This window comes from Thermobia domestica, chromosome 1 (genome assembly GCF_964235325.1).
Source record: "Thermobia domestica chromosome 1, izTheDome1.hap1.1, whole genome shotgun sequence".
NCBI classification, from domain to species: domain Eukaryota; kingdom Metazoa; phylum Arthropoda; class Insecta; order Zygentoma; family Lepismatidae; genus Thermobia; species Thermobia domestica.
In genome coordinates this window covers 251,806,740-251,826,825 of record NC_137454.1, presented here as the reverse complement: position 1 = coordinate 251,826,825, position 20,086 = coordinate 251,806,740, and the positions used below count along the sequence as shown (strand labels likewise).

General features: G+C 36.7%; 1 protein-coding gene across 1 annotated transcript in view; it reads right to left on the bottom strand.

The window, feature by feature from the left end:
• Positions 1 to 233: 233 nt before the first annotated feature.
• The window catches only part of LOC145667494 (uncharacterized), a 79,469-nt gene continuing 59,616 nt past the window's right edge, over positions 234 to 20,086 (bottom strand). Inside the window, exon 3 of the mRNA XM_081734973.1 lies at positions 234 to 338. Within this exon, the coding sequence (XP_081591099.1) occupies positions 244 to 338 (95 nt within the window). The 3' untranslated portion in view covers positions 234 to 243. The remainder of the gene's footprint in view (positions 339 to 20,086) is intronic.

Genomic DNA, 20,086 nt, shown 5'->3' with positions numbered 1-20,086 from the left:
CTTGTTTCCTTATTTTCCAGACATGAAAAAAATTGTCATATAAATAAAATTTTCATTATTTGACAAGTGATCAAGTCTCAGTGTGTAAGTGAAAAAAAAAACATCAATTGCCTCCATTTATACACAACTCTACTCATTGCTTCTATTCAAAAGAAACCACTAATAACTATGTTTTAGTGTTTAATTTTCATTTCAAATTTCAATTTTATTTCACTGTTAAAATATCCAGTACTTCATAATCTATTATACGGTATTTTTGTAACCTGCCGCTGTAGAATGTAGTATATCAGGTGTAATCTTAGGGTTTGGTCGAATTACATAACCATGTGGATCTTTAACTGCAAAGAAAAATAAATACAATAGGAAAATGAATTATATCTTTTCAGATATTAGGTTAGAGATAGAAATGGCTAACGTAGGTGTACTAGCGACTCAGAAAAGAAAGTGAACTACAAATTATAATCTCTGATAGGATAATATATGTTTCTTTATATGAAGGAACCGAAGCTCATAGGCTAGGAACTGAATTTTTGTTTAGAAGTACCATATTTTCGACACTTAATACAATCGTATTATTCTTAAAAGATAGATTGTCATTCATTGTATTGAAGGGGCCACAGTGCTACATAGTGGTCATAAATTTGCAAGCACCAGCAGATGAAATGGCATGTCATTGAGGCTAGTTCTTTCTTTCTTTCTTTTCTTTTTCTTTTTTTTTTTTACGAAGAACTATACACAGAAAAAATGAAATGAATTTTTTAAAGTTTGATGTCCCAAGACTATGCTCCTTAGGCTAAAGGACATGGATGACTAATGAAAGTGGTGATTTGTGAAATTAAACGTCTGTGCTACTCCGCCGGCAATCGAACCTGGGACCTCTGCGCTAGCCTCTAAACCGGCGAGGAGGACTAAGAACTATAACAAACTCAATTTTCGGAAGTATGGCATGAAATCAATACTAACTATGCAAACACATGATAGGAAAACTGGGGAGTATACACATATTTAAATTAACACTATACACATTGTTATACAGCATACTTTACTACTTCGGTTTGAATATATGTGGGAAAAATGCCATTTTTGCTACATAGAGAAATTCACTGTGAAAGGTGGTGTCCATCTTTCATAATGCAGTTTCAAAGTCGAGCAATAAAGCTGCCCCACATGCTGAGTGACCTACTGCACCTCTCTACGAATATCTGGCTTCAGATGGTCTAATGAGCGAGATTTGTCGACGTAAAATCGCTCCTTTAAATATCCCCACAGAAAGAAGTTGTGCATACTGAGGTCCTGAGATCGAAGAGGCCAAAGCACATTTTCGAATTTCGAAATCAAATCACAAAAAAAAAAAAAAAAAAAAATCCCGTAGGATGTTCATAGAATGTCTGGCGGTGTAAGCTGTATCCTCATCTTGTTGGAAACACCCATTTTGTTCCTAGTGTAATCTACAGTTCTTCCAGAAAAAAAAAAAAGTGTTTTCAGGTAGATAGCGAGGCAGACTGTAAGTCGTTTGCTCTTTCTCTCATAGTGTGCCTATCAATGCTTCGCATAGTGTGCTTATGCTGTCGTACATGAAAGAGAATAAATATGCTGCCTTTGTACAGCAGAACAGATGGAGGCCTAGAAAGCACTCTGCCACAACTAACAGTATTTCATCTGGAGCAAATTACCTCTTCAGCTCTTGACTCATCAGCCGAGAAAGAAAACGTGTCGTGGAAGTTGTACATAATATTCCACAGCATCTCCACAACGACTTGTCAGCCTAGAAGAACACTTCCAGGGCCCAACAGCCTCCTCTGGAGGGCGCCAAGACAAAAAGCCGGAGGATAAACAAACCCTCCCGCTGGGTGCTAAAGCCGGGGGATAAATAGCCTCTATAACCAAAAACCATGGACTTGCCTTCGAATTGGCCCTTGAGCATCACAAGGTGATGCTAGCTTGGGAGAGCAATGGCTTACTGCGCAGAAGCCGAGAATTGTAAGGTTATGGAGGTTGTCTCCAGCGTTGCCAAAATGTACAATAATTATCAAAATATACGATAATTTGTGCTGCGGTTGATAGAAAATAATAATTACAAAACGTACGATAATTTTAGGATTGGATAGATTATACATTTTCCACTAGTATCTTCTTTGAGCCTAAGAAGGACATGGCCAAAAAAATCGACTGTAAAAGGAAAGAGCGAACAAAATGACACTCTTCTTTTTGAATCCTTAACCGCTTCAACGGATAAATCTCAGGTCAGGAAGATAACCTAAAAATGACAATGAAATTCAGTTCATTTTTTGGTGGGCGAGGGGAACATGTAGCAGTGTTCTTCGGTGTCTGCACCTCTACACAAGAAACAGAGAACAAGCTTACTGGCAAATCCAACAAAACATATATATACTTTATGTGTGCAGGAAATACGATAATTTCTTCTGATATTCGATAATTTTTAGATACTGTGACGATAAATTTGTTTCTGTGGTTTGGCAACGCTGATTGTCCCTTGGTTTCATAAGCAAGCACAGCGATCAAACGGATCCCTAATAGACGGGCGTGCTAACTGAACGCTAATCGATGTTCCACCTGTTAGATGCTGCAAGTGAGCGAGAATTATAGTTGTGGGCCACTAATCAATATATTTACCACTTCAACACAGATTGCTTAGCCACATGTCTTGTTGACACGCATCACTCATCGCTAATCAATATCGATCACTACTCACCTATTGGTCACCAAATTTCTGAAGGGATCCTACAATTTCGAAAATTGGTTCATATATATAAACTTCGGGTCATATTTAGAGGGCTCTTTTTCCAAGAATTCTGAAAACCTGGCCACCCCTCTAAACCTTCCGCTAGCTAGTCTCCGCGACACGTCGTAGAGATTTGTAAGGACGAGTCTTCGCCCTTACTGTATATATTAATATTAAATCAATAGTGAATTATAATTATGCAGTTTAGATGTTTAAAAAGGTAAGTCTGGCCAACATAATATATATATGTTGATAGGATAAAATATTATTTTAATTCTTACTCTTGTAATTGTATATATGCTTCGTTGTGTATCCTTCTTGTTTTTTCTAGTTGCTTAACGTTATACGTTCAAGTTTTCTTTATATAGCTTTTCTAGTGTGCGATGGAAAATTCCAGAGGGTAAGGACGGTTACAAAGATTTTCAAACGATTTTTTGCGGATTCTTTTTAGCTAAAATAAGAAACAGCATAAAAAAAGGATTGGTCACTCGAGGATATATAAGTGAAGGGAGCCGTTGCATTGTGCGGGAGTTGGGGATGAATCTTGGCAGTTAGAAGCCTCCCGTCGTTGGTCTAGGTCATTGCCTCGCCTAGATTTTTTTTTTAACTTTCCTATCTGTTAGGGATCGGTTTGAGTGCTAACCGAATGACGGAGAATTTAGTTCTCTGGGGCCTGAGTGATAGCTGTAGATTTTTCTTATTTTTTAAAAAAATAGGCTTTCTTGAGGGACTAACCTAAATGGTGGTTAGAGCAAGGGAGAAATTCCTTGGGTCTGAGTGATGACCGTAGTTAGTATGGAAATTTAGTTTCAGATAGAAATAAGCTTGAGTGATAGCTTATCGGGATGAATGATTCCCGTAATCTTCTAGCTAGGAGAAAGTAGGAATTTGGGAAATTTAAAAAAAAAAAAAAAAAAAAACTCTGAGGGAAACTTCATTAAGGTACTTTTTAGATTTTTTTTTTTTTGTTAGGCCAGAGAAACCTTTGGACTGAGTGATGTCCTTTGACATTTTTGGTTATTCTTTTTTTTTTTTTTTTTTGACGGAATGTTGGAGTCAGGCCTTCCTGATAGATTTAGGGTAGGACTGAGCTGTGAAAAGATGACTGATCAGTGAAGTCTGATTAGAGACTGATAGGATGTTGTTTTACTTGAACTTCAAACTTAAGAGACAGGACTCCGAATCTAAAGAGCTCTGAATAAGATTTCTTTCGCTAATTGGAGAATTCATTTTTTTAAAATTTATTCTGATTTAATTACTGAATAAAGATTGTTCTTTACCCTGAATCTGGTTACAAGTTTTATTGAGAGGTATTCACCTGAGTGGGTTGGATTTTTTAAAATTATTATCTATGTTAGTGTTCCTAATTGTTAATATCTCCTAGAGGAGCCTGAAGAGACGTTAGAAGAGACCAGCGATAGAAGTTAAAAATTAAGAAGTTGAAGGAAACACTACAGATTTATGATCCCTTCTGGCTAAAAACAAATGTTGCCTCGATTACTTTTCCTTCTTTACTTTTTCCTAGTTGAAATATTTTTTTTAAAAAAAAATTGTTGTTATTAACTGAAAATAGGAAGGAAAGCTTCCTCCTTATTTTACCGGACTTTAACTACAGAAGTGGATCGGAAGTACGCCAACACTGAGAGCAGTGACAGCTTACATGCTCGCGAGGACTAACCGAGGGTTGTGGGGGTGAAAAGAAGAAGTGGTTGGGGAAAGAGCCCTTCTGTCCCGATGTATATGTATGTATGTACGAGGAGCAGTCAGAAAGTTCCCGGAATTATGTTGTAGTTCTTTATTACCACAGTATAAGTATATATTTACTTAATCGCCTTCAAAGCTTGCACCTTCGGGAAACACACACTTTTTCCATCTCTCCTGTGATTGGTGGAAACACAGATGAAAAGCCTCTTTTGGTATCTTCTGAAGTTCAGCCGTTGCATTAGTTTTGATGTCTTCTACTTTGGCGAAACGAAAAAAAGACCCATTTTTATCTTTGAGAAGAGCCAACATCCCATGGTGCTAAATTGTTTTAAAGGCTATCAAACTTTTTGAATCAGACATTCCCCAATTTGTACATGAACTTATGTTTGCGCGGTGCTCGATCTGCGAAATTGTACCAACTGATCACTACACACTCCTCCTTTCGGCTGCACTATTCATGCACTACCTCTTAAGACGTGTTCACGCTTGTTAAATCAGAATTAGGCAACCTAGGGACTATGTTGCACAAGATTTCATTGTGGTTGCATCACAAATGACAGAACCACAACAACATTCCGGGAACTTTTTGACTGTTCCTCGTATATATATATTAATGATAAACTACTTTGGAGATTTGAGCCATTTTTATCCCAATGTTAAACTTTCGGAGGTTCAAATTGTCGTTGTCAAATTTTCGGGAATGGTCATCACAATAGATCTAGAGAACTTAAAATTGGATCATATACTGTAAGTGTCATTATTGGTTTTACTTCTGGACAGTAGAAGTTACTTTTTTATTTATTTGTTGCGAAATCTTTCACAGTTTTGGAGATATTGGCCATTTCTGGTCCATGGCCAAATTTTTGATGGCCCAAGTTGTAGTGGGAAGTTGAGACTTAGTAGATATATGTTTTGTGGTGAGTTTTGGCCCCGAAGGAACAGTTTTGAGCTTATTCTTGCTCTATTTTGAACCGTTTCGGAGACACAGGCGTACTTCCAGTCACACAATACATACCTACAGCAACCAACTACCTAAAAATGAACCCTTAGTTAGACTTACTTCATTCAGAGAAGCAAGATTTCTCTTCGGAGACACCCAGTGTGACCACCTGAGAGAACAGCGCTTGATTCTTTAATGTTTCGATTCCTCAGATGGCTGGGTCGGATTTTTAGTGGTCATATATGCTCAATAGAATCCTATTGATTTTTAAACTGTGGTTTCGGATTTATCAGCTATAGTTAGACACATGAAGGGATTTTTAGACCTAAAGAGCTAGGATTTAAGGGAATGAAAATGCAGGTGTCATTCAGAATGACCATGATACATTACTCTTGCGGCATCTTTGGCGTTGTGCTAAATTGAAACGGTTCTTTATCAACGGTTTCGCCAGTGCAATCTGATCCTATGGTAAGGACGGGGCAGATGGACGGTGGGGACAGACCGACAGGAGTTAAGAAATATAGTAATAGGAAATATGCTAATCTAGCAACAGTGAGTCTAGTCGTGTGTGTTGTTTGATTATACTTCGTGCTTCACATGATATCATTCGTAGAATTCATTGAATATCGTGTGTGTACAGCACTATTGCGAAGAAATTGGCAACAATTACACAGAGGAAAGTTTCCCAAAACGTGATTTCTATAAACTCGACTTCAGAAATTAAATATTTGACAACGAAGGAAAGTTGCTAAACATTCGCGGGAGAAGCAGCAGACAATAGATGGATAGTTACACGCACCACTAGAGTAAATCAATGTTGCGTGCCATCTATTGAGTAGGGTCAGAAATCTTTGAAACCAATGTGTGTGCGGGGCAGACGGACACGCAATTAGCGGGGCAAACGGACAGTGGCCTAAATGGTTAGTATGAAGTAGAAAAACAATATTTCTGTGTATGTATATTACTTAAGAGGCGGGTTTCTTATTAGTACTACCATTTTTCCAAGGATGGTACGTTATCGATCTCGCACAACAGACAGATGCAAATAGGAAAATGAGTCCATAGCCGCTGCTGTTAGAGCCGTACGTGAACACAAGATGCCTCTGTCAACTGCAGCGAAAACTTTCAATGTCCCTCGTAATATATTACGACGACGCGTTATGTCATCGCATATAATCCAAAAGTTTGGAAATCATACAACATTCTCAGCACAGAAAATGAATTGGAAAAGCATTTACTTGCCTTGGACGAAATGGGATTTGGGTTAACTCTACGCGAATTACGAAAGTTGGCGTACAACTTTGCTACTGAGAACAAATACAGATACATATTCAATAATGATGCAAAAATGGCTATTAAAGATTGGGAGCAAGGTTTCGTACAACGTCACAAAACACTTAGTGCGCGTGTAGCGCAATCATTGTCCTGTGCTACAGCTAGAAGTTTAACACGTGGAAACGATATGTCGAGGGAGAAGACTGGGTAATGTGTACAGGTTGTTTTTCTGGTTCCATGTAGAATGCGATCCAAATGGTCGTGATGCAAACTTTGTATGCATTCATTGTAACAGTGTTAGTGGTTTGTAAACTGTAACTGTAACTGTCCGTTTGCCCCATTACTTTTGTCCTTCTGCCCCACCCCATGGGGCATATGGACATCTTGCACCCTTGTATACTAATTGTTCAATATATCCTTGACTAATTGGCAAACTGATTTCTTTGTTATACCTTTACTTTGCTGAAAGCTTACTGGTTTGTAAGAAATATCTTGAGTTCTCTTTGGTAATTGTATTCATACAAGCAACAGAAAACTGGTTAGCATGTCCGTCTGCCCCGTCTTTACCATATATGTCCATGTCACGTAACTAGCGGTTAACTGTCACTGTCGACAAAGACTTGAAAAGTGCTGCTGGAGTTCCTACGTCACTTACACTGCAGTCGCACACCTGCTTTGAGATACAGTGTGCTTTAATCTTCGGCGGGAACTGTCACTGAGGCTTTCCTGTCCACTGTTCCTTTTTCCCGTGAGTTTTGTAGGTCATCACATTGGATTCTCCCTTACAAGAAATCCAACACATTTGTCACATACCTCACTTTCGCACTACCCAACCAAGTGGTACGTGTTTACTCTTTATGGAACAGAGAAGTCACCCATTTTACACTGTCACCACAGTAGTACTGGAGCGTATAGTGATAGACAATAGAACAGCAAGGGGTCTATTTCAGCTGTTACTTAACCACTTTCATGTCAGGTAGGCCCGCACCGGCCCTGGGTAGGTCCCGGGGGAGGAAGATTTAGTACCTGGGCAATAGAAGGGAGTGAGGTGGTTCCTGGAAAGTGGAATGACCTCTTTTCCTGTTGAAACACGATCCTACACGATTCTTTAATCGAAAGTTTAATAATTATAATTAAATTTAAATTAAAAATATGTTTCAGATCATTAGAACTTCAGTATATGGCTTGAAACGCAATCCCTAGCTCCCACAAGCTTTCCCCCCTTAAATTAATTATGATCTTACTTTAAAAAGCTCGTAACTACTCGAACACTTTTATTTGACTTGTAATTTTAAAATTGTTTCTCATCTTTTTACGGATAGCTTGTATAAGCTCTGCTTTTGTGTTATTTCGTTTTTAAACGTATTAAGAACTTCTTGTAAGAAAATGTTCCGAAAATATTAAAAAAGTATGATTTTTAATGACGGTTCGTTTTATTACGTAAAGTCTTAAGGCGAGCAAAAATCTCGTGAACTTAGAAAAAATCTAGTGAAACTTATAAGATATACGCAATGATTCTACAAATAAATTGGCTGTTAAAATGTTGCGATCTTAGAAAACTTTCTTTTTCTGAAAATATTAACAGAACAAAACAGAACAAAATAGAAATAAGATATGTAGGAACGGGAAACGAAAGGAATGAATATTTATTTATTTATTCGTTTTTTCGTTGCGAAGGGAACTCCGTTTTTCTTCCAGCTTTGCAGCAACAGATACCCACATCCGCCACTTAGCTTAGCTATCTCCCAACTCTGTCCGCTGCAGAATCGAAGATACATTTATCCTCGTTCAGCTCAGCTCTCCCAACTAAAATGGTAGATTTCGAAGTCTTCCACTTCCTCTGCTACAAAAACATCCTTGTGATCTGATTGGCAAGCCAAGCCCTGTTTATTCACACCTCTTATTGCTTGAATTAGGGGAGATGGTTAGCTGTCAATCATTTCCTTTAGTTGTGAGTGAACGGAATATTTTTTACTCCTTTTCCCCATTAATGCTTATAGTTTCTTGTTTGCACAGGTAAACACCTCCCTTCCCCCGCGATGATTGACTAGCTATTTTGTTCTCCCTCTCTTTCTTTACCACTAAGTGAACACACATTTCTTGTCGCGAATGGATTAATGCTTTTTTCTCCACTCTTTGACGAGTTTTCTGTCTGCCAGCAGGTCATTTCCTCCCGCCTCTCTTTCCAATGATTGACGAACAGCCTTCCGTCCGTTACTCAACCCACCACCCACTGGCAGAGTAGCTTTGTCAATGCAAACAACTGAAACCCTGGCGCTAGTTAAATTTATTGAAGCCCCTTTGTTTGTTTCCAATACCAATATTCCGTTGGGCGACCAATTGGCGTCCATAAACAGTATTTCAGACAACATTATCCCTTGTTGAATAGTTTACTGCTCTTTTGTTTATTTAGAGACAAAAATGGTTGATGTGTTCTTTGTAAGAAGAATACATCACTTATTGAGATATATGTCGAAATGAAAGCCATATATTTCAAGAGTATAAAGCTGGTATCAGTTTCCATTCCTTCGTTCAAACGTATAACTCATCAAAAATGAAATTTCTATGAAAATTGCTGGTTGACCCCGCCTCAAGAATTTCCTTCATAAGGCAACTAGGGTAAATGAGTTTTCACTACCTTTTGAAGACGTTAGCTTGCTTGTCTGGTGACGCGCCACATGTTATTAAAACACGATAATTTGGCTCCTCTTAACAGAGCTGGGAGCGACGATTCCAGACATACTGGTGATCTACAAAGTTTAGGTATAGTATGGAACTGTCTGATAACCATTAATACTTTGAAGAAATTGAGATTTAATGACCTCCATAGAAAAGAAAGAAATGTATTCTTTGATCCGACAAGATGTTTCCTTTGTGTAGGCTGAACGCAAGCGGTATAACAAATGAAAATTCATATACTTTATTCCTCCTTTATTCCCCCATATATCATTAATAAATAAATATACTATATAAATGCAGTGCACATCCATTTGTAAACACAGTTTACTGTTGCGACGTTGTTAAGTTGTTATTTCTCGCAGTTTAAAAGCTTGTGTTTCTTTTTGGATATTTTTGTGTGTTATTAAAAGAAGATATTAAATTCAATTAAGTTTTTACATAATAATAATTATTGTTGTTGTCTTGATATATATTTCTATTGAGAGCGGAGGGATCCCCCAGGAAATTTACATACATTTGTTTGTCCGCCACAAACTTATTTACACAAGGATCAAAGCGGGACCCCCTAGGAAACTCACGCACACGGTGTCTGCCCATTACAATTTATACAAAATCCAAAACATTTGTTTTGTCTTGACAATGCTAATTGATTTGGGAAAGTATCGAAGCGGGAATCCCCTAGAAAATTGAGACACATTGTCTTTCTTATGAAAATAATTAACGTAGTGTAGAAACGAACCAAGAATTCCCACCACCAGCGGAAGTAACTCTACCATTGAGCCATTATGTTTTTAAACCGGGGGAAACCATCCCTGAACGGTCGGGGCACCACGAACGAGAGATATTTGCTTTTGAAAAGATTAGTTGAGGGTGCTAGCACCCCGTTAGCGTTACCCCTGAATGTTCTGAATATTTATTTGTTCATGAAATGTTTCCCGCTTAATCAAGTTGTTTGAACAGTATGTCTTAGTCTCGTATTGTCTTATGGGCAATTCAAACTTTATATTGTTTGAAGACTATGTCTTAGTCTCGTCTCGCCTCATAGGCAATCCAAAGGTCTATAATGTTTGAAGACTATGTTTTAGTCTCGTCTCGTGGGCAACTTAACCATGAAAGATTAAAGGATGAAACTATTATTATTATTATTATAATTATTATAACTAGGAATATGTGAAAACCTAAAACTACATATGATACTTTTTTTAAAAAAACTTCGTATGATACTTTTTAAGGGTAGCGTCTTATTGGCACGGAAAATATTTGACTAGTGTTAGTCTTTTAAAAAAATGCTTGGTGATGTGACTTCAGAGTCGCCAATGACGGAGTTTATAATTTACTGCAGAAGCAAGTGTAGATTAGATTAGTTATCCATTTTACTTGCAAACAAAAGTTAGTCAGTCTTTTTAGAAAAACGCTTGATGACGTCCCTTAAGAACCCCCCAATGATGGACTTCATAGTTTACTGCAGAAGCAAGTGTAGACTAGATTAATCTGTTTTTTAGAAAATGTATGGTGATGTGACTTAAGATTCGCCAATGACGGAGTTCATAGTTTACTGCAGAAGCAAGTGTAAATTAGATTAGTCAGTCTTTTTAGAAAATGCTTGGTGACGTCCCTTAAGAGCCACAGTAGTAGTGGTCCCCGTATGGCTTAATGGCTCAAAGGTCAAAGGTCAATGACCTTGGCCCGGGGTCAATGACCTAGGGGTACCTTGGCCCACCCTCTAAATTTTGGCAGGGGTACATAGGACCACCCCCCTTAAATTTTGGAAATTGCCAAATCTAAAAATTGGGTGTGGTAGCCTAGGACCATAGTATGTACCTCTATCAGTATTGGGTGTCTATGTCGTTCCCTTTTATGGGTAAAAAATTGCCAAAAATTCAAATTTCGGGGTTTTTTGACCTAATTTATCCCCTTTGATGAGGTATTATTACCCTATATAGTTATATGGTCGTATACAGGGGTCCATTACCTTTCATAACATATGGGTATATTAATGCACCCCTTGAAAAATTTGGGAGGGGTACCTTGGCCCACCCCTTAAATTTTGGAAATTGCCCAATTTCAACATGCGGTATCATAGTACAGGACCCTAATATGTATCATGATAAATTTGGGTGGTCTACCTCATTCCCTTCTAGGGGTACAAAATTGCCAAAAATATAAACGTAAGCAATACGTTGTACCACGTGTTTGGTTTTTCGACCTAATTTATCTCCTTGGATGAGGTCCTATTACCTTATATGATTATATGGTCATGTATAGGGGTCCATTACCTTTCATAAGACATGGGTATATTAATGCACCCCGGGAGGGGTACCTTGGCCCACCACTTAAATTTTGGAAATTGACCAATTTCAACATTGGGTATTATAGTATAGGACCCTAATATGTATTATGATAAATTTGGGTGGTCCACCTCATTCCCTTTTGGGGTACAAAATTGCCAAAAATATAAACGTAAGCAATACGTTATACCACGTGTTTGGTTTTCGGCCTAATTATGTGCTTGGATGGGGTCCTATTACCTTATATAGTTATATGATCATGTATAGGGGTCTATTACATATCATAAGATATAGGTACATTTGTACACCCCGGGAGGGGTACCTTGGCCCACCCTGGTGCACCCCGGGAGGGGTACCTTGGCCCACCCCTTCATTTTTAGAAATTGCCCAATTTAAACATTTGGTATTATAGTATAGGACGCTAATATGGATCACTATAAATTTGGGTGGTCCACCTCGTTCCCTTTTAGGGGTACAAAATTGCCAAAATATAAACGTTATACCACGTGTTTTGTTTCGACCTAAGTTATCCCTTTGATGAGGTGTTATTACCCTATATGGTTATATGGGCGTATACAGGGGTCCATTACCTTTCATAAGACATGGGTATATTAATGCACCCCTTTAAAAATTTGGGAGGGGTACCTTGGCCCACCCCTTCATTTTTAGAAATTGCCCAATTTAAACATTTGGTATTATAGTATAGGACGCTAATATGGATCACTATAAATTTGGGTGGTCCACCTCGTTTCCTTCTAGGGGTACAAAATTGCCAAAAATATAAATGTAAGCAATACGTTATACCACGTGTTTGGTTTTTGGCCGATTTTATTCCATTTGATGAGGTGTTATTACCTTATATGTTTACATGAGCGTATACAGGAGTCTATTACCTTTCATAAGACATGGATATATTGATGCACCCCAGGAGGGGTACCTTGGCCCAACCCTTTAATTTTGGAAATTGCTTAATTTCAACATGTGGTGTCATAGTACTGGATCCTAATATGTATCATGATAAATTTGGGTGGTCCACCTCGTTCCCTTTTAGGGGTACACAATTGTCAAAATATAAACATAAGCAACACGTTATACCACGTGTTTGATTTTGACCTAATTTATCTCCTTGATCAGGTCCTATTACATCATATAGTTATATGGTCATGTATAGGGGTCCATTCCCTATCATAAGACATAGGTACATTTGTGCACCCCCGGGAGGGGTACAATGGCCCACCCCTTTAATTTGGAAATTGCTCAATTAAACATTTGGTATTACAGTATAAGACCCTAATATGGATCACTATAAATTTGGGTGGTCCACCTCGTTCCCTTTTAGGGTACAAAATTGACAAAATATAAACGTAAGCATTACGTTGTACCATGTGTTTGGTTTTTGACCTAATTTATTCCTTTGGATGAAGTCCTATTACCTTATATGGTTATATGGTCATGTATAGGGGTCCTCGCTATCATAGTACATGACCTCAATATGTATCATGATAAATTTGGGTGGTCCATCTTGTTCCCTTTCATGGGTAAAAATTGCTAAAATATAAACATAAGCAATATGTTGTACCATGTGTTTGGTTTTTGGCCCAATTTCTTCCCTTTGATGAGGTTTTATTACCTTATATGGTTATATGGTCATGTATAGGGGTCCATTTCCTATCATAAGATATGGGTACATTGATGCATCCTTTAAAAATTTGGGAGGGGTATCTTGGCTCATCCACTCGGTTTTAGAAATTGTTTAATATAAGCATTTGGTATCATAGTACAGGTCTCCAATATGTACCACTATAAATTTGGATGGTCCACATCGTTCCCTTTTCATAGGTAAAGAACTACCAAAAATCAAATTTCGGAGGTTATTGACCCCTATTTAGCATGTTATATGGTTTATTACCTTTATATGTTTATGTTCCCTTTTAAATTTGGGAATTATCAAATAACAAAATTCGGTAAACGTTTTCTAGGACCCATTGTAGATGTTGATGTTCCTCTTATGGCCAAATATTCAAAATTTAAATGTTATTGACCGGCTTTATTATTGAATAAGTACAGGATTTATTACTTTTTTCATAAGACACAGGTGTATTTGTGTACCAATCTTAAATTTTGGAAGGGGTACATTTCTTATTGTCATATCAATAATTGGTAATTGGATAGTATCTCATTCATTGGGTAAATCATTATGATCACGTGATCGGTTATTGACCTATGATGGGATTAGGAGTCCAGGACATTGGTACATTGAAACTTTGTACGATAATTTGAGAATTACGTCATTGGTATTGATTATTCCCGCCAAATATAAACGTAAGCAAGACGATGTACCACGTGATTGACCTTGATGAGGTAGTGTACAGGGATACATGGCTAACCTTATTGAATCTTATGACTCATAGTCTTAAGGGAATACATGCTACAACACTGGCAAAGTTATTGTTGATGCAATTTGATTGGTTGATCACTATCTTTCGTGCAATCTGATTGGCTGATCACTATCTTTCGTGCAATCTGATTGGTTGCTGATTTTCAAATCTTTGCTGTATTCAGTTTTATGTTTTGTTTAACATTTAAAAATCTTGGTTTCGTTCAACATTTTGCACTCACTGATAAATATGATCAAAACCGTTTATTTGGTAATCGAATAGTTAAAAACCGGATAAAGTTTGACGGTTAACCGTGAAACGTAAAAATTTTTTAGTTTGAATTTTTTTTGTTTGAAATTTTTGTTTGAAAATTCTTGCTTTCAAATTTTTGTTTGAATTTTTTGTTTAAAATTTTTTTGACAACTTTTGTTTCAAAATTTTTTGTTTAAAATTTTTTTGTTTGAAATTTTTTTCGTTTCAATATTTTGTTTAAAATTTTTGTTTGAAAATTTTTTGTTCGAAATTTTTATTTTGAAATTTTTCGTTTCCAAATTTTTTTGTTTAAAATTTTTTGTTTCAAAATTTTGTTTGAAAATTTTTTTTCGTTTTAAAATTTTGTTTGAATTTTTCGTTTCCAAATTTTTTCGTTTCAAAAATTTTGTTTCAAAGTTTGGTTTTGACATTTTTAAAAGTTTGTGCACTCATTAGTAAAGAACCGGAACTGTTTAGAACAAAAACCTCTGGCAACATTGTGGTGCAATAGTACACGTCAGAACCTGGGGTTGTACTTGAAATGAAAAAACACAATTCATTGAAATGGATCATTTTATTACACTCCACATACATCCATACCAGATAGTGGTTCTGGATATTGTCGATACAATGTATTTTGAACTTCTTGCACTAGTTTGTCTTTAGCATATAATTTTAATTCCAATTGAAGTCTTTTAAGGTCTATTGCGATATCAATTGGTGGAAACTCAATGTCCATTTGATCACAAATAAACTGTTTATCAACACAGGTATGCACCCACGAACGATGTTGACAACCATCACAATATCTAGATACATGTTGTACAATATGCATGACACATTTTTCAAAATAGTACTTTTTCAGGAATATACTTGTTTTCTTGCACACTTCCACTGCATGTTTCACACACTGGAATACGTTGATGAATTTGTTCCATTCCGTTTGTGTTAGATACACCATGTTGCGAGGGACATGAAATGTACTCTTTTTACGTAACAGCACCATCTTCTCTTCTAGGACTGTACGCAGCACCACTTCATGATTTGAGCCTAATGATTTGACTATGGTCACATTTAGCTCATCATGAAAATAATCATTCATTTGGTCGATTCGTGCCATTCTTCACAGGTCAGTTGTACACCAAATTGTTATGCTTTGCCCAATTGAATCACTGGTTCAAATGTTCTAGCACTGATACCAATCATCACATGTTTTGTTTGAAATATATTTATTGGATAATAGCTTGCGAAGATGAACTCTTTATCGTTAGAAGTACACATCTTTCCTCCTGAAACGCACTTGCTCAAATGATTTCATGGGCTGACAGTGTATTGGTTGATTTATAGAACTACGATTGACGTCATTGGAAAGGAATGTGCTGACGTTTGAATACATGGTTTCATCACAGGTACTAACGTCATGCTGACCAACGACATTCATACAACTATGTCTGATGTGCTGACGTTTGAATTCATGATTTCATCACAATTGCTGACGAATCCGGCTATGTACTAAATTCAAATTGATGACTTCGACCCAAGAATCCTTTGTAACATAAAGATACAGATCCAGTATTTAAGAAACGCAGCAGTTCTTCTTGTTTTGATGCTTCCATGGGTAAATATCTTGCTGGTAAAATTATATTCTTATCATTTTCAAGCTTCACTACGATTCTTAATCCAAACTTTGTAGGGATCATTTGGCTAGCTAAGATTCTATAAGGTACATTCTGTTGTAAATCAGTAATCTTGGTAAATGATTTCATCACATCACGTGTGTTTAGAAACAGCAGACAAGTAGCCATGATGATGTTATCATGAATACTAACTCGAACGATACTTATATATGATGCAAAACTGATGACGTTGCATTATCATGTTCTGACGTGTACTATTGCACCACAATGTTGCCAGAGGTTTTTGTTCTAAACAGTTCCGGTTCTTTACTAATGAGTGCACAAACTTTTAAAAATGTCAAAACCAAACTTTGAAACAAAATTTTTGAAACGAAAAAATTTGGAAACGAAAAATTCAAACAAAATTTTGAAACAAAAAAATTTAAACAAAAAAATTTGGAAACGAAAAATTTCAAAATAAAAATTTCGAACAAAAAATTTTCAAACAAAAATTTTAAACAAAATTTTGAAACGAAAAAAATTTCAAACAAAAAAATTTTAAACAAAAAATTTTGAAACAAAAGTTGTCAAAAAATTTCAAACAAAAAATTCAAACAAAAATTTGAAAGTAAGAATTTTCAAACAAAAATTTCAAACAAAAAAAATTCAAACTAAAAAATTTTTACGTTTCACGGTTAACCGTCAAACTTTATCCGGTTTTTAACTATTCGATTACCAAATAAACGGTTTTGATCATATTTATCAGTGAGTGCAAAATGTTGAACGAAACCAAGATTTTTAAATGTTAAACAAAACATAAAACTGAATACAGCAAAGATTTGAAAATCAGCAACCAATCAGATTGCACGAAAGATAGTGATCAGCCAATCAGATTGCACGAAAGATAGTGATCAACCAATCAAATTGCATCAACAATAACTTTGCCAGTGTTGTAGCATGTATTCCCTTAAGACTATGAGTCATAAGATTCAATAAGGTTAGCCATGTATCCCTGTACACTTCCTCATCAAGGTCAATCACGTGGTACATCGTCTTGCTTACGTTTATATTTGGCGGGAATAATCAATACCAATGACGTAATTCTCAAATTATCGTACAAAGTTTCAATGTACCAATGTCCTGGACTCCTAATCCCATCATAGGTCAATAACCGATCACGTGATCATAATGATTTACCCAATGAATGAGATACTATCCAATTACCAATTATTGATATGACAATAAGAAATGTACCCCTTCCAAAATTTAAGATTGGTACACAAATACACCTGTGTCTTATGAAAAAAGTAATAAATCCTGTACTTATTCAATAATAAAGCCGGTCAATAACATTTAAATTTTGAATATTTGGCCATAAGAGGAACATCAACATCTACAATGGGTCCTAGAAAACGTTTACCGAATTTTGTTATTTGATAATTCCCAAATTTAAAAGGGAACATAAACATATAAAGGTAATAAACCATATAACATGCTAAATAGGGGTCAATAACCTCCGAAATTTGATTTTTGGTAGTTCTTTACCTATGAAAAGGGAACGATGTGGACCATCCAAATTTATAGTGGTACATATTGGAGACCTGTACTATGATACCAAATGCTTATATTAAACAATTTCTAAAACCGAGTGGATGAGCCAAGATACCCCTCCCAAATTTTTAAAGGATGCATCAATGTACCCATATCTTATGATAGGAAATGGACCCCTATACATGACCATATAACCATATAAGGTAATAAAACCTCATCAAAGGGAAGAAATTGGGCCAAAAACCAAACACATGGTACAACATATTGCTTATGTTTATATTTTAGCAATTTTTACCCATGAAAGGGAACAAGATGGACCACCCAAATTTATCATGATACATATTGAGGTCATGTACTATGATAGCGAGGACCCCTATACATGACCATATAACCATATAAGGTAATAGGACCTCATCCAAAGGAATAAATTAGGTCAAAAACCAAACACGTGGTACAACGTAATGCTTACGTTTATATTTTGTCAATTTTGTACCCTAAAAGGGAACGAGGTGGACCACCCAAATTTATAGTGATCCATATTAGGGTCTTATACTGTAATACCAAATGTTTAATTGAGCAATTTCCAAATTAAAGGGGTGGGCCATTGTACCCCTCCCGGGGGTGCACAAATGTACCTATGTCTTATGATAGGGAATGGACCCCTATACATGACCATATAACTATATGATGTAATAGGACCTGATCAAGGAGATAAATTAGGTCAAAATCAAACACGTGGTATAACGTATTGCTTACGTTTATATTTTGACAATTGTGTACCCCTAAAAGGGAACGAGGTGGACCACCCAAATTTATCATGATACATATTAGGATCCAGTACTATGACACCACATGTTGAAATTAAGCAATTTCCAAAATTAAAGGGTTGGGCCAAGGTACCCCTCCTGGGGTGCATCAATATATCCATGTCTTATGAAAGGTAATAGACTCCTGTATACGCTCATGTAAACATATAAGGTAATAACACCTCATCAAATGGAATAAAATCGGCCAAAAACCAAACACGTGGTATAACGTATTGCTTACATTTATATTTTTGGCAATTTTGTACCCCTAGAAGGGAACGAGGTGGACCACCCAAATTTATAGTGATCCATATTAGCGTCCTATACTATAATACCAAATGTTTAAATTGGGCAATTTCTAAAAATGAAGGGGTGGGCCAAGGTACCCTTCCCAAATTTTTAAAGGGGTGCATTAATATACCCATGTCTTATGAAAGGTAATGGACCCCTGTATACGCCCATATAACCATATAGGGTAATAACACCTCATCAAAGGGATAACTTAGGTCGAAACAAAACACGTGGTATAACGTTTATATTTTGGCAATTTTGTACCCCTAAAAGGGAACGAGGTGGACCACCCAAATTTATAGTGATCCATATTAGCGTCCTATACTATAATACCAAATGTTTAAATTGGGCAATTTCTAAAAATGAAGGGGTGGGCCAAGGTACCCCTCCCGGGGTGCACCAGGGTGGGCCAAGGTACCCCTCCCGGGGTGTACAAATGTACCTATATCTTATGATATGTAATAGACCCCTATACATGATCATATAACTATATAAGGTAATAGGACCCCATCCAAGCACATAATTAGGCCGAAAACCAAACACGTGGTATAACGTATTGCTTACGTTTATATTTTTGGCAATTTTGTACCCCAAAAGGGAATGAGGTGGACCACCCAAATTTATCATAATACATATTAGGGTCCTATACTATAATACCCAATGTTGAAATTGGTCAATTTCCAAAATTTAAGTGGTGGGCCAAGGTACCCCTCCCGGGGTGCATTAATATACCCATGTCTTATGAAAGGTAATGGACCCCTATACATGACCATATAATCATATAAGGTAATAGGACCTCATCCAAGGAGATAAATTAGGTCGAAAAACCAAACACGTGGTACAACGTATTGCTTACGTTTATATTTTTGGCAATTTTGTACCCCTAGAAGGGAATGAGGTAGACCACCCAAATTTATCATGATACATATTAGGGTCCTGTACTATGATACCGCATGTTGAAATTGGGCAATTTCCAAAATTTAAGGGGTGGGCCAAGGTACCCCTCCCAAATTTTTCAAGGGGTGCATTAATATACCCATATGTTATGAAAGGTAATGGACCCCTGTATACGACCATATAACTATATAGGGTAATAATACCTCATCAAAGGGGATAAATTAGGTCAAAAAACCCCGAAATTTGAATTTTTGGCAATTTTTTACCCATAAAAGGGAACGACATAAACACCCAATACTGATAGAGGTACATACTATGGTCCTAGGCTACCACACCCAATTTTTAGATTTGGCAATTTCCAAAATTTAAGGGGGGTGGTCCTATGTACCCCTGCCAAAATTTAGAGGGTGGGCCAAGGTACCCCTGCCAAAATGTAGAGGGGGTGGTCCTAGGTACCCCTAGGTCATTGACCCCGGGCCAAGGTCATTGACCTTTGACCTTTGAGCCATTAAGCCATACGGGGACCACTACTACTGCCACCAATGATGGAATTGATAGTTTACTGCAGAAGCAAGTGTGGAATTTGTCTGAATCTTTATAACTGAAAGCGAGATAAAAACAGAATTGCGTAGTGTCCATACATTTTACTTTTTTAAATGTTTAATG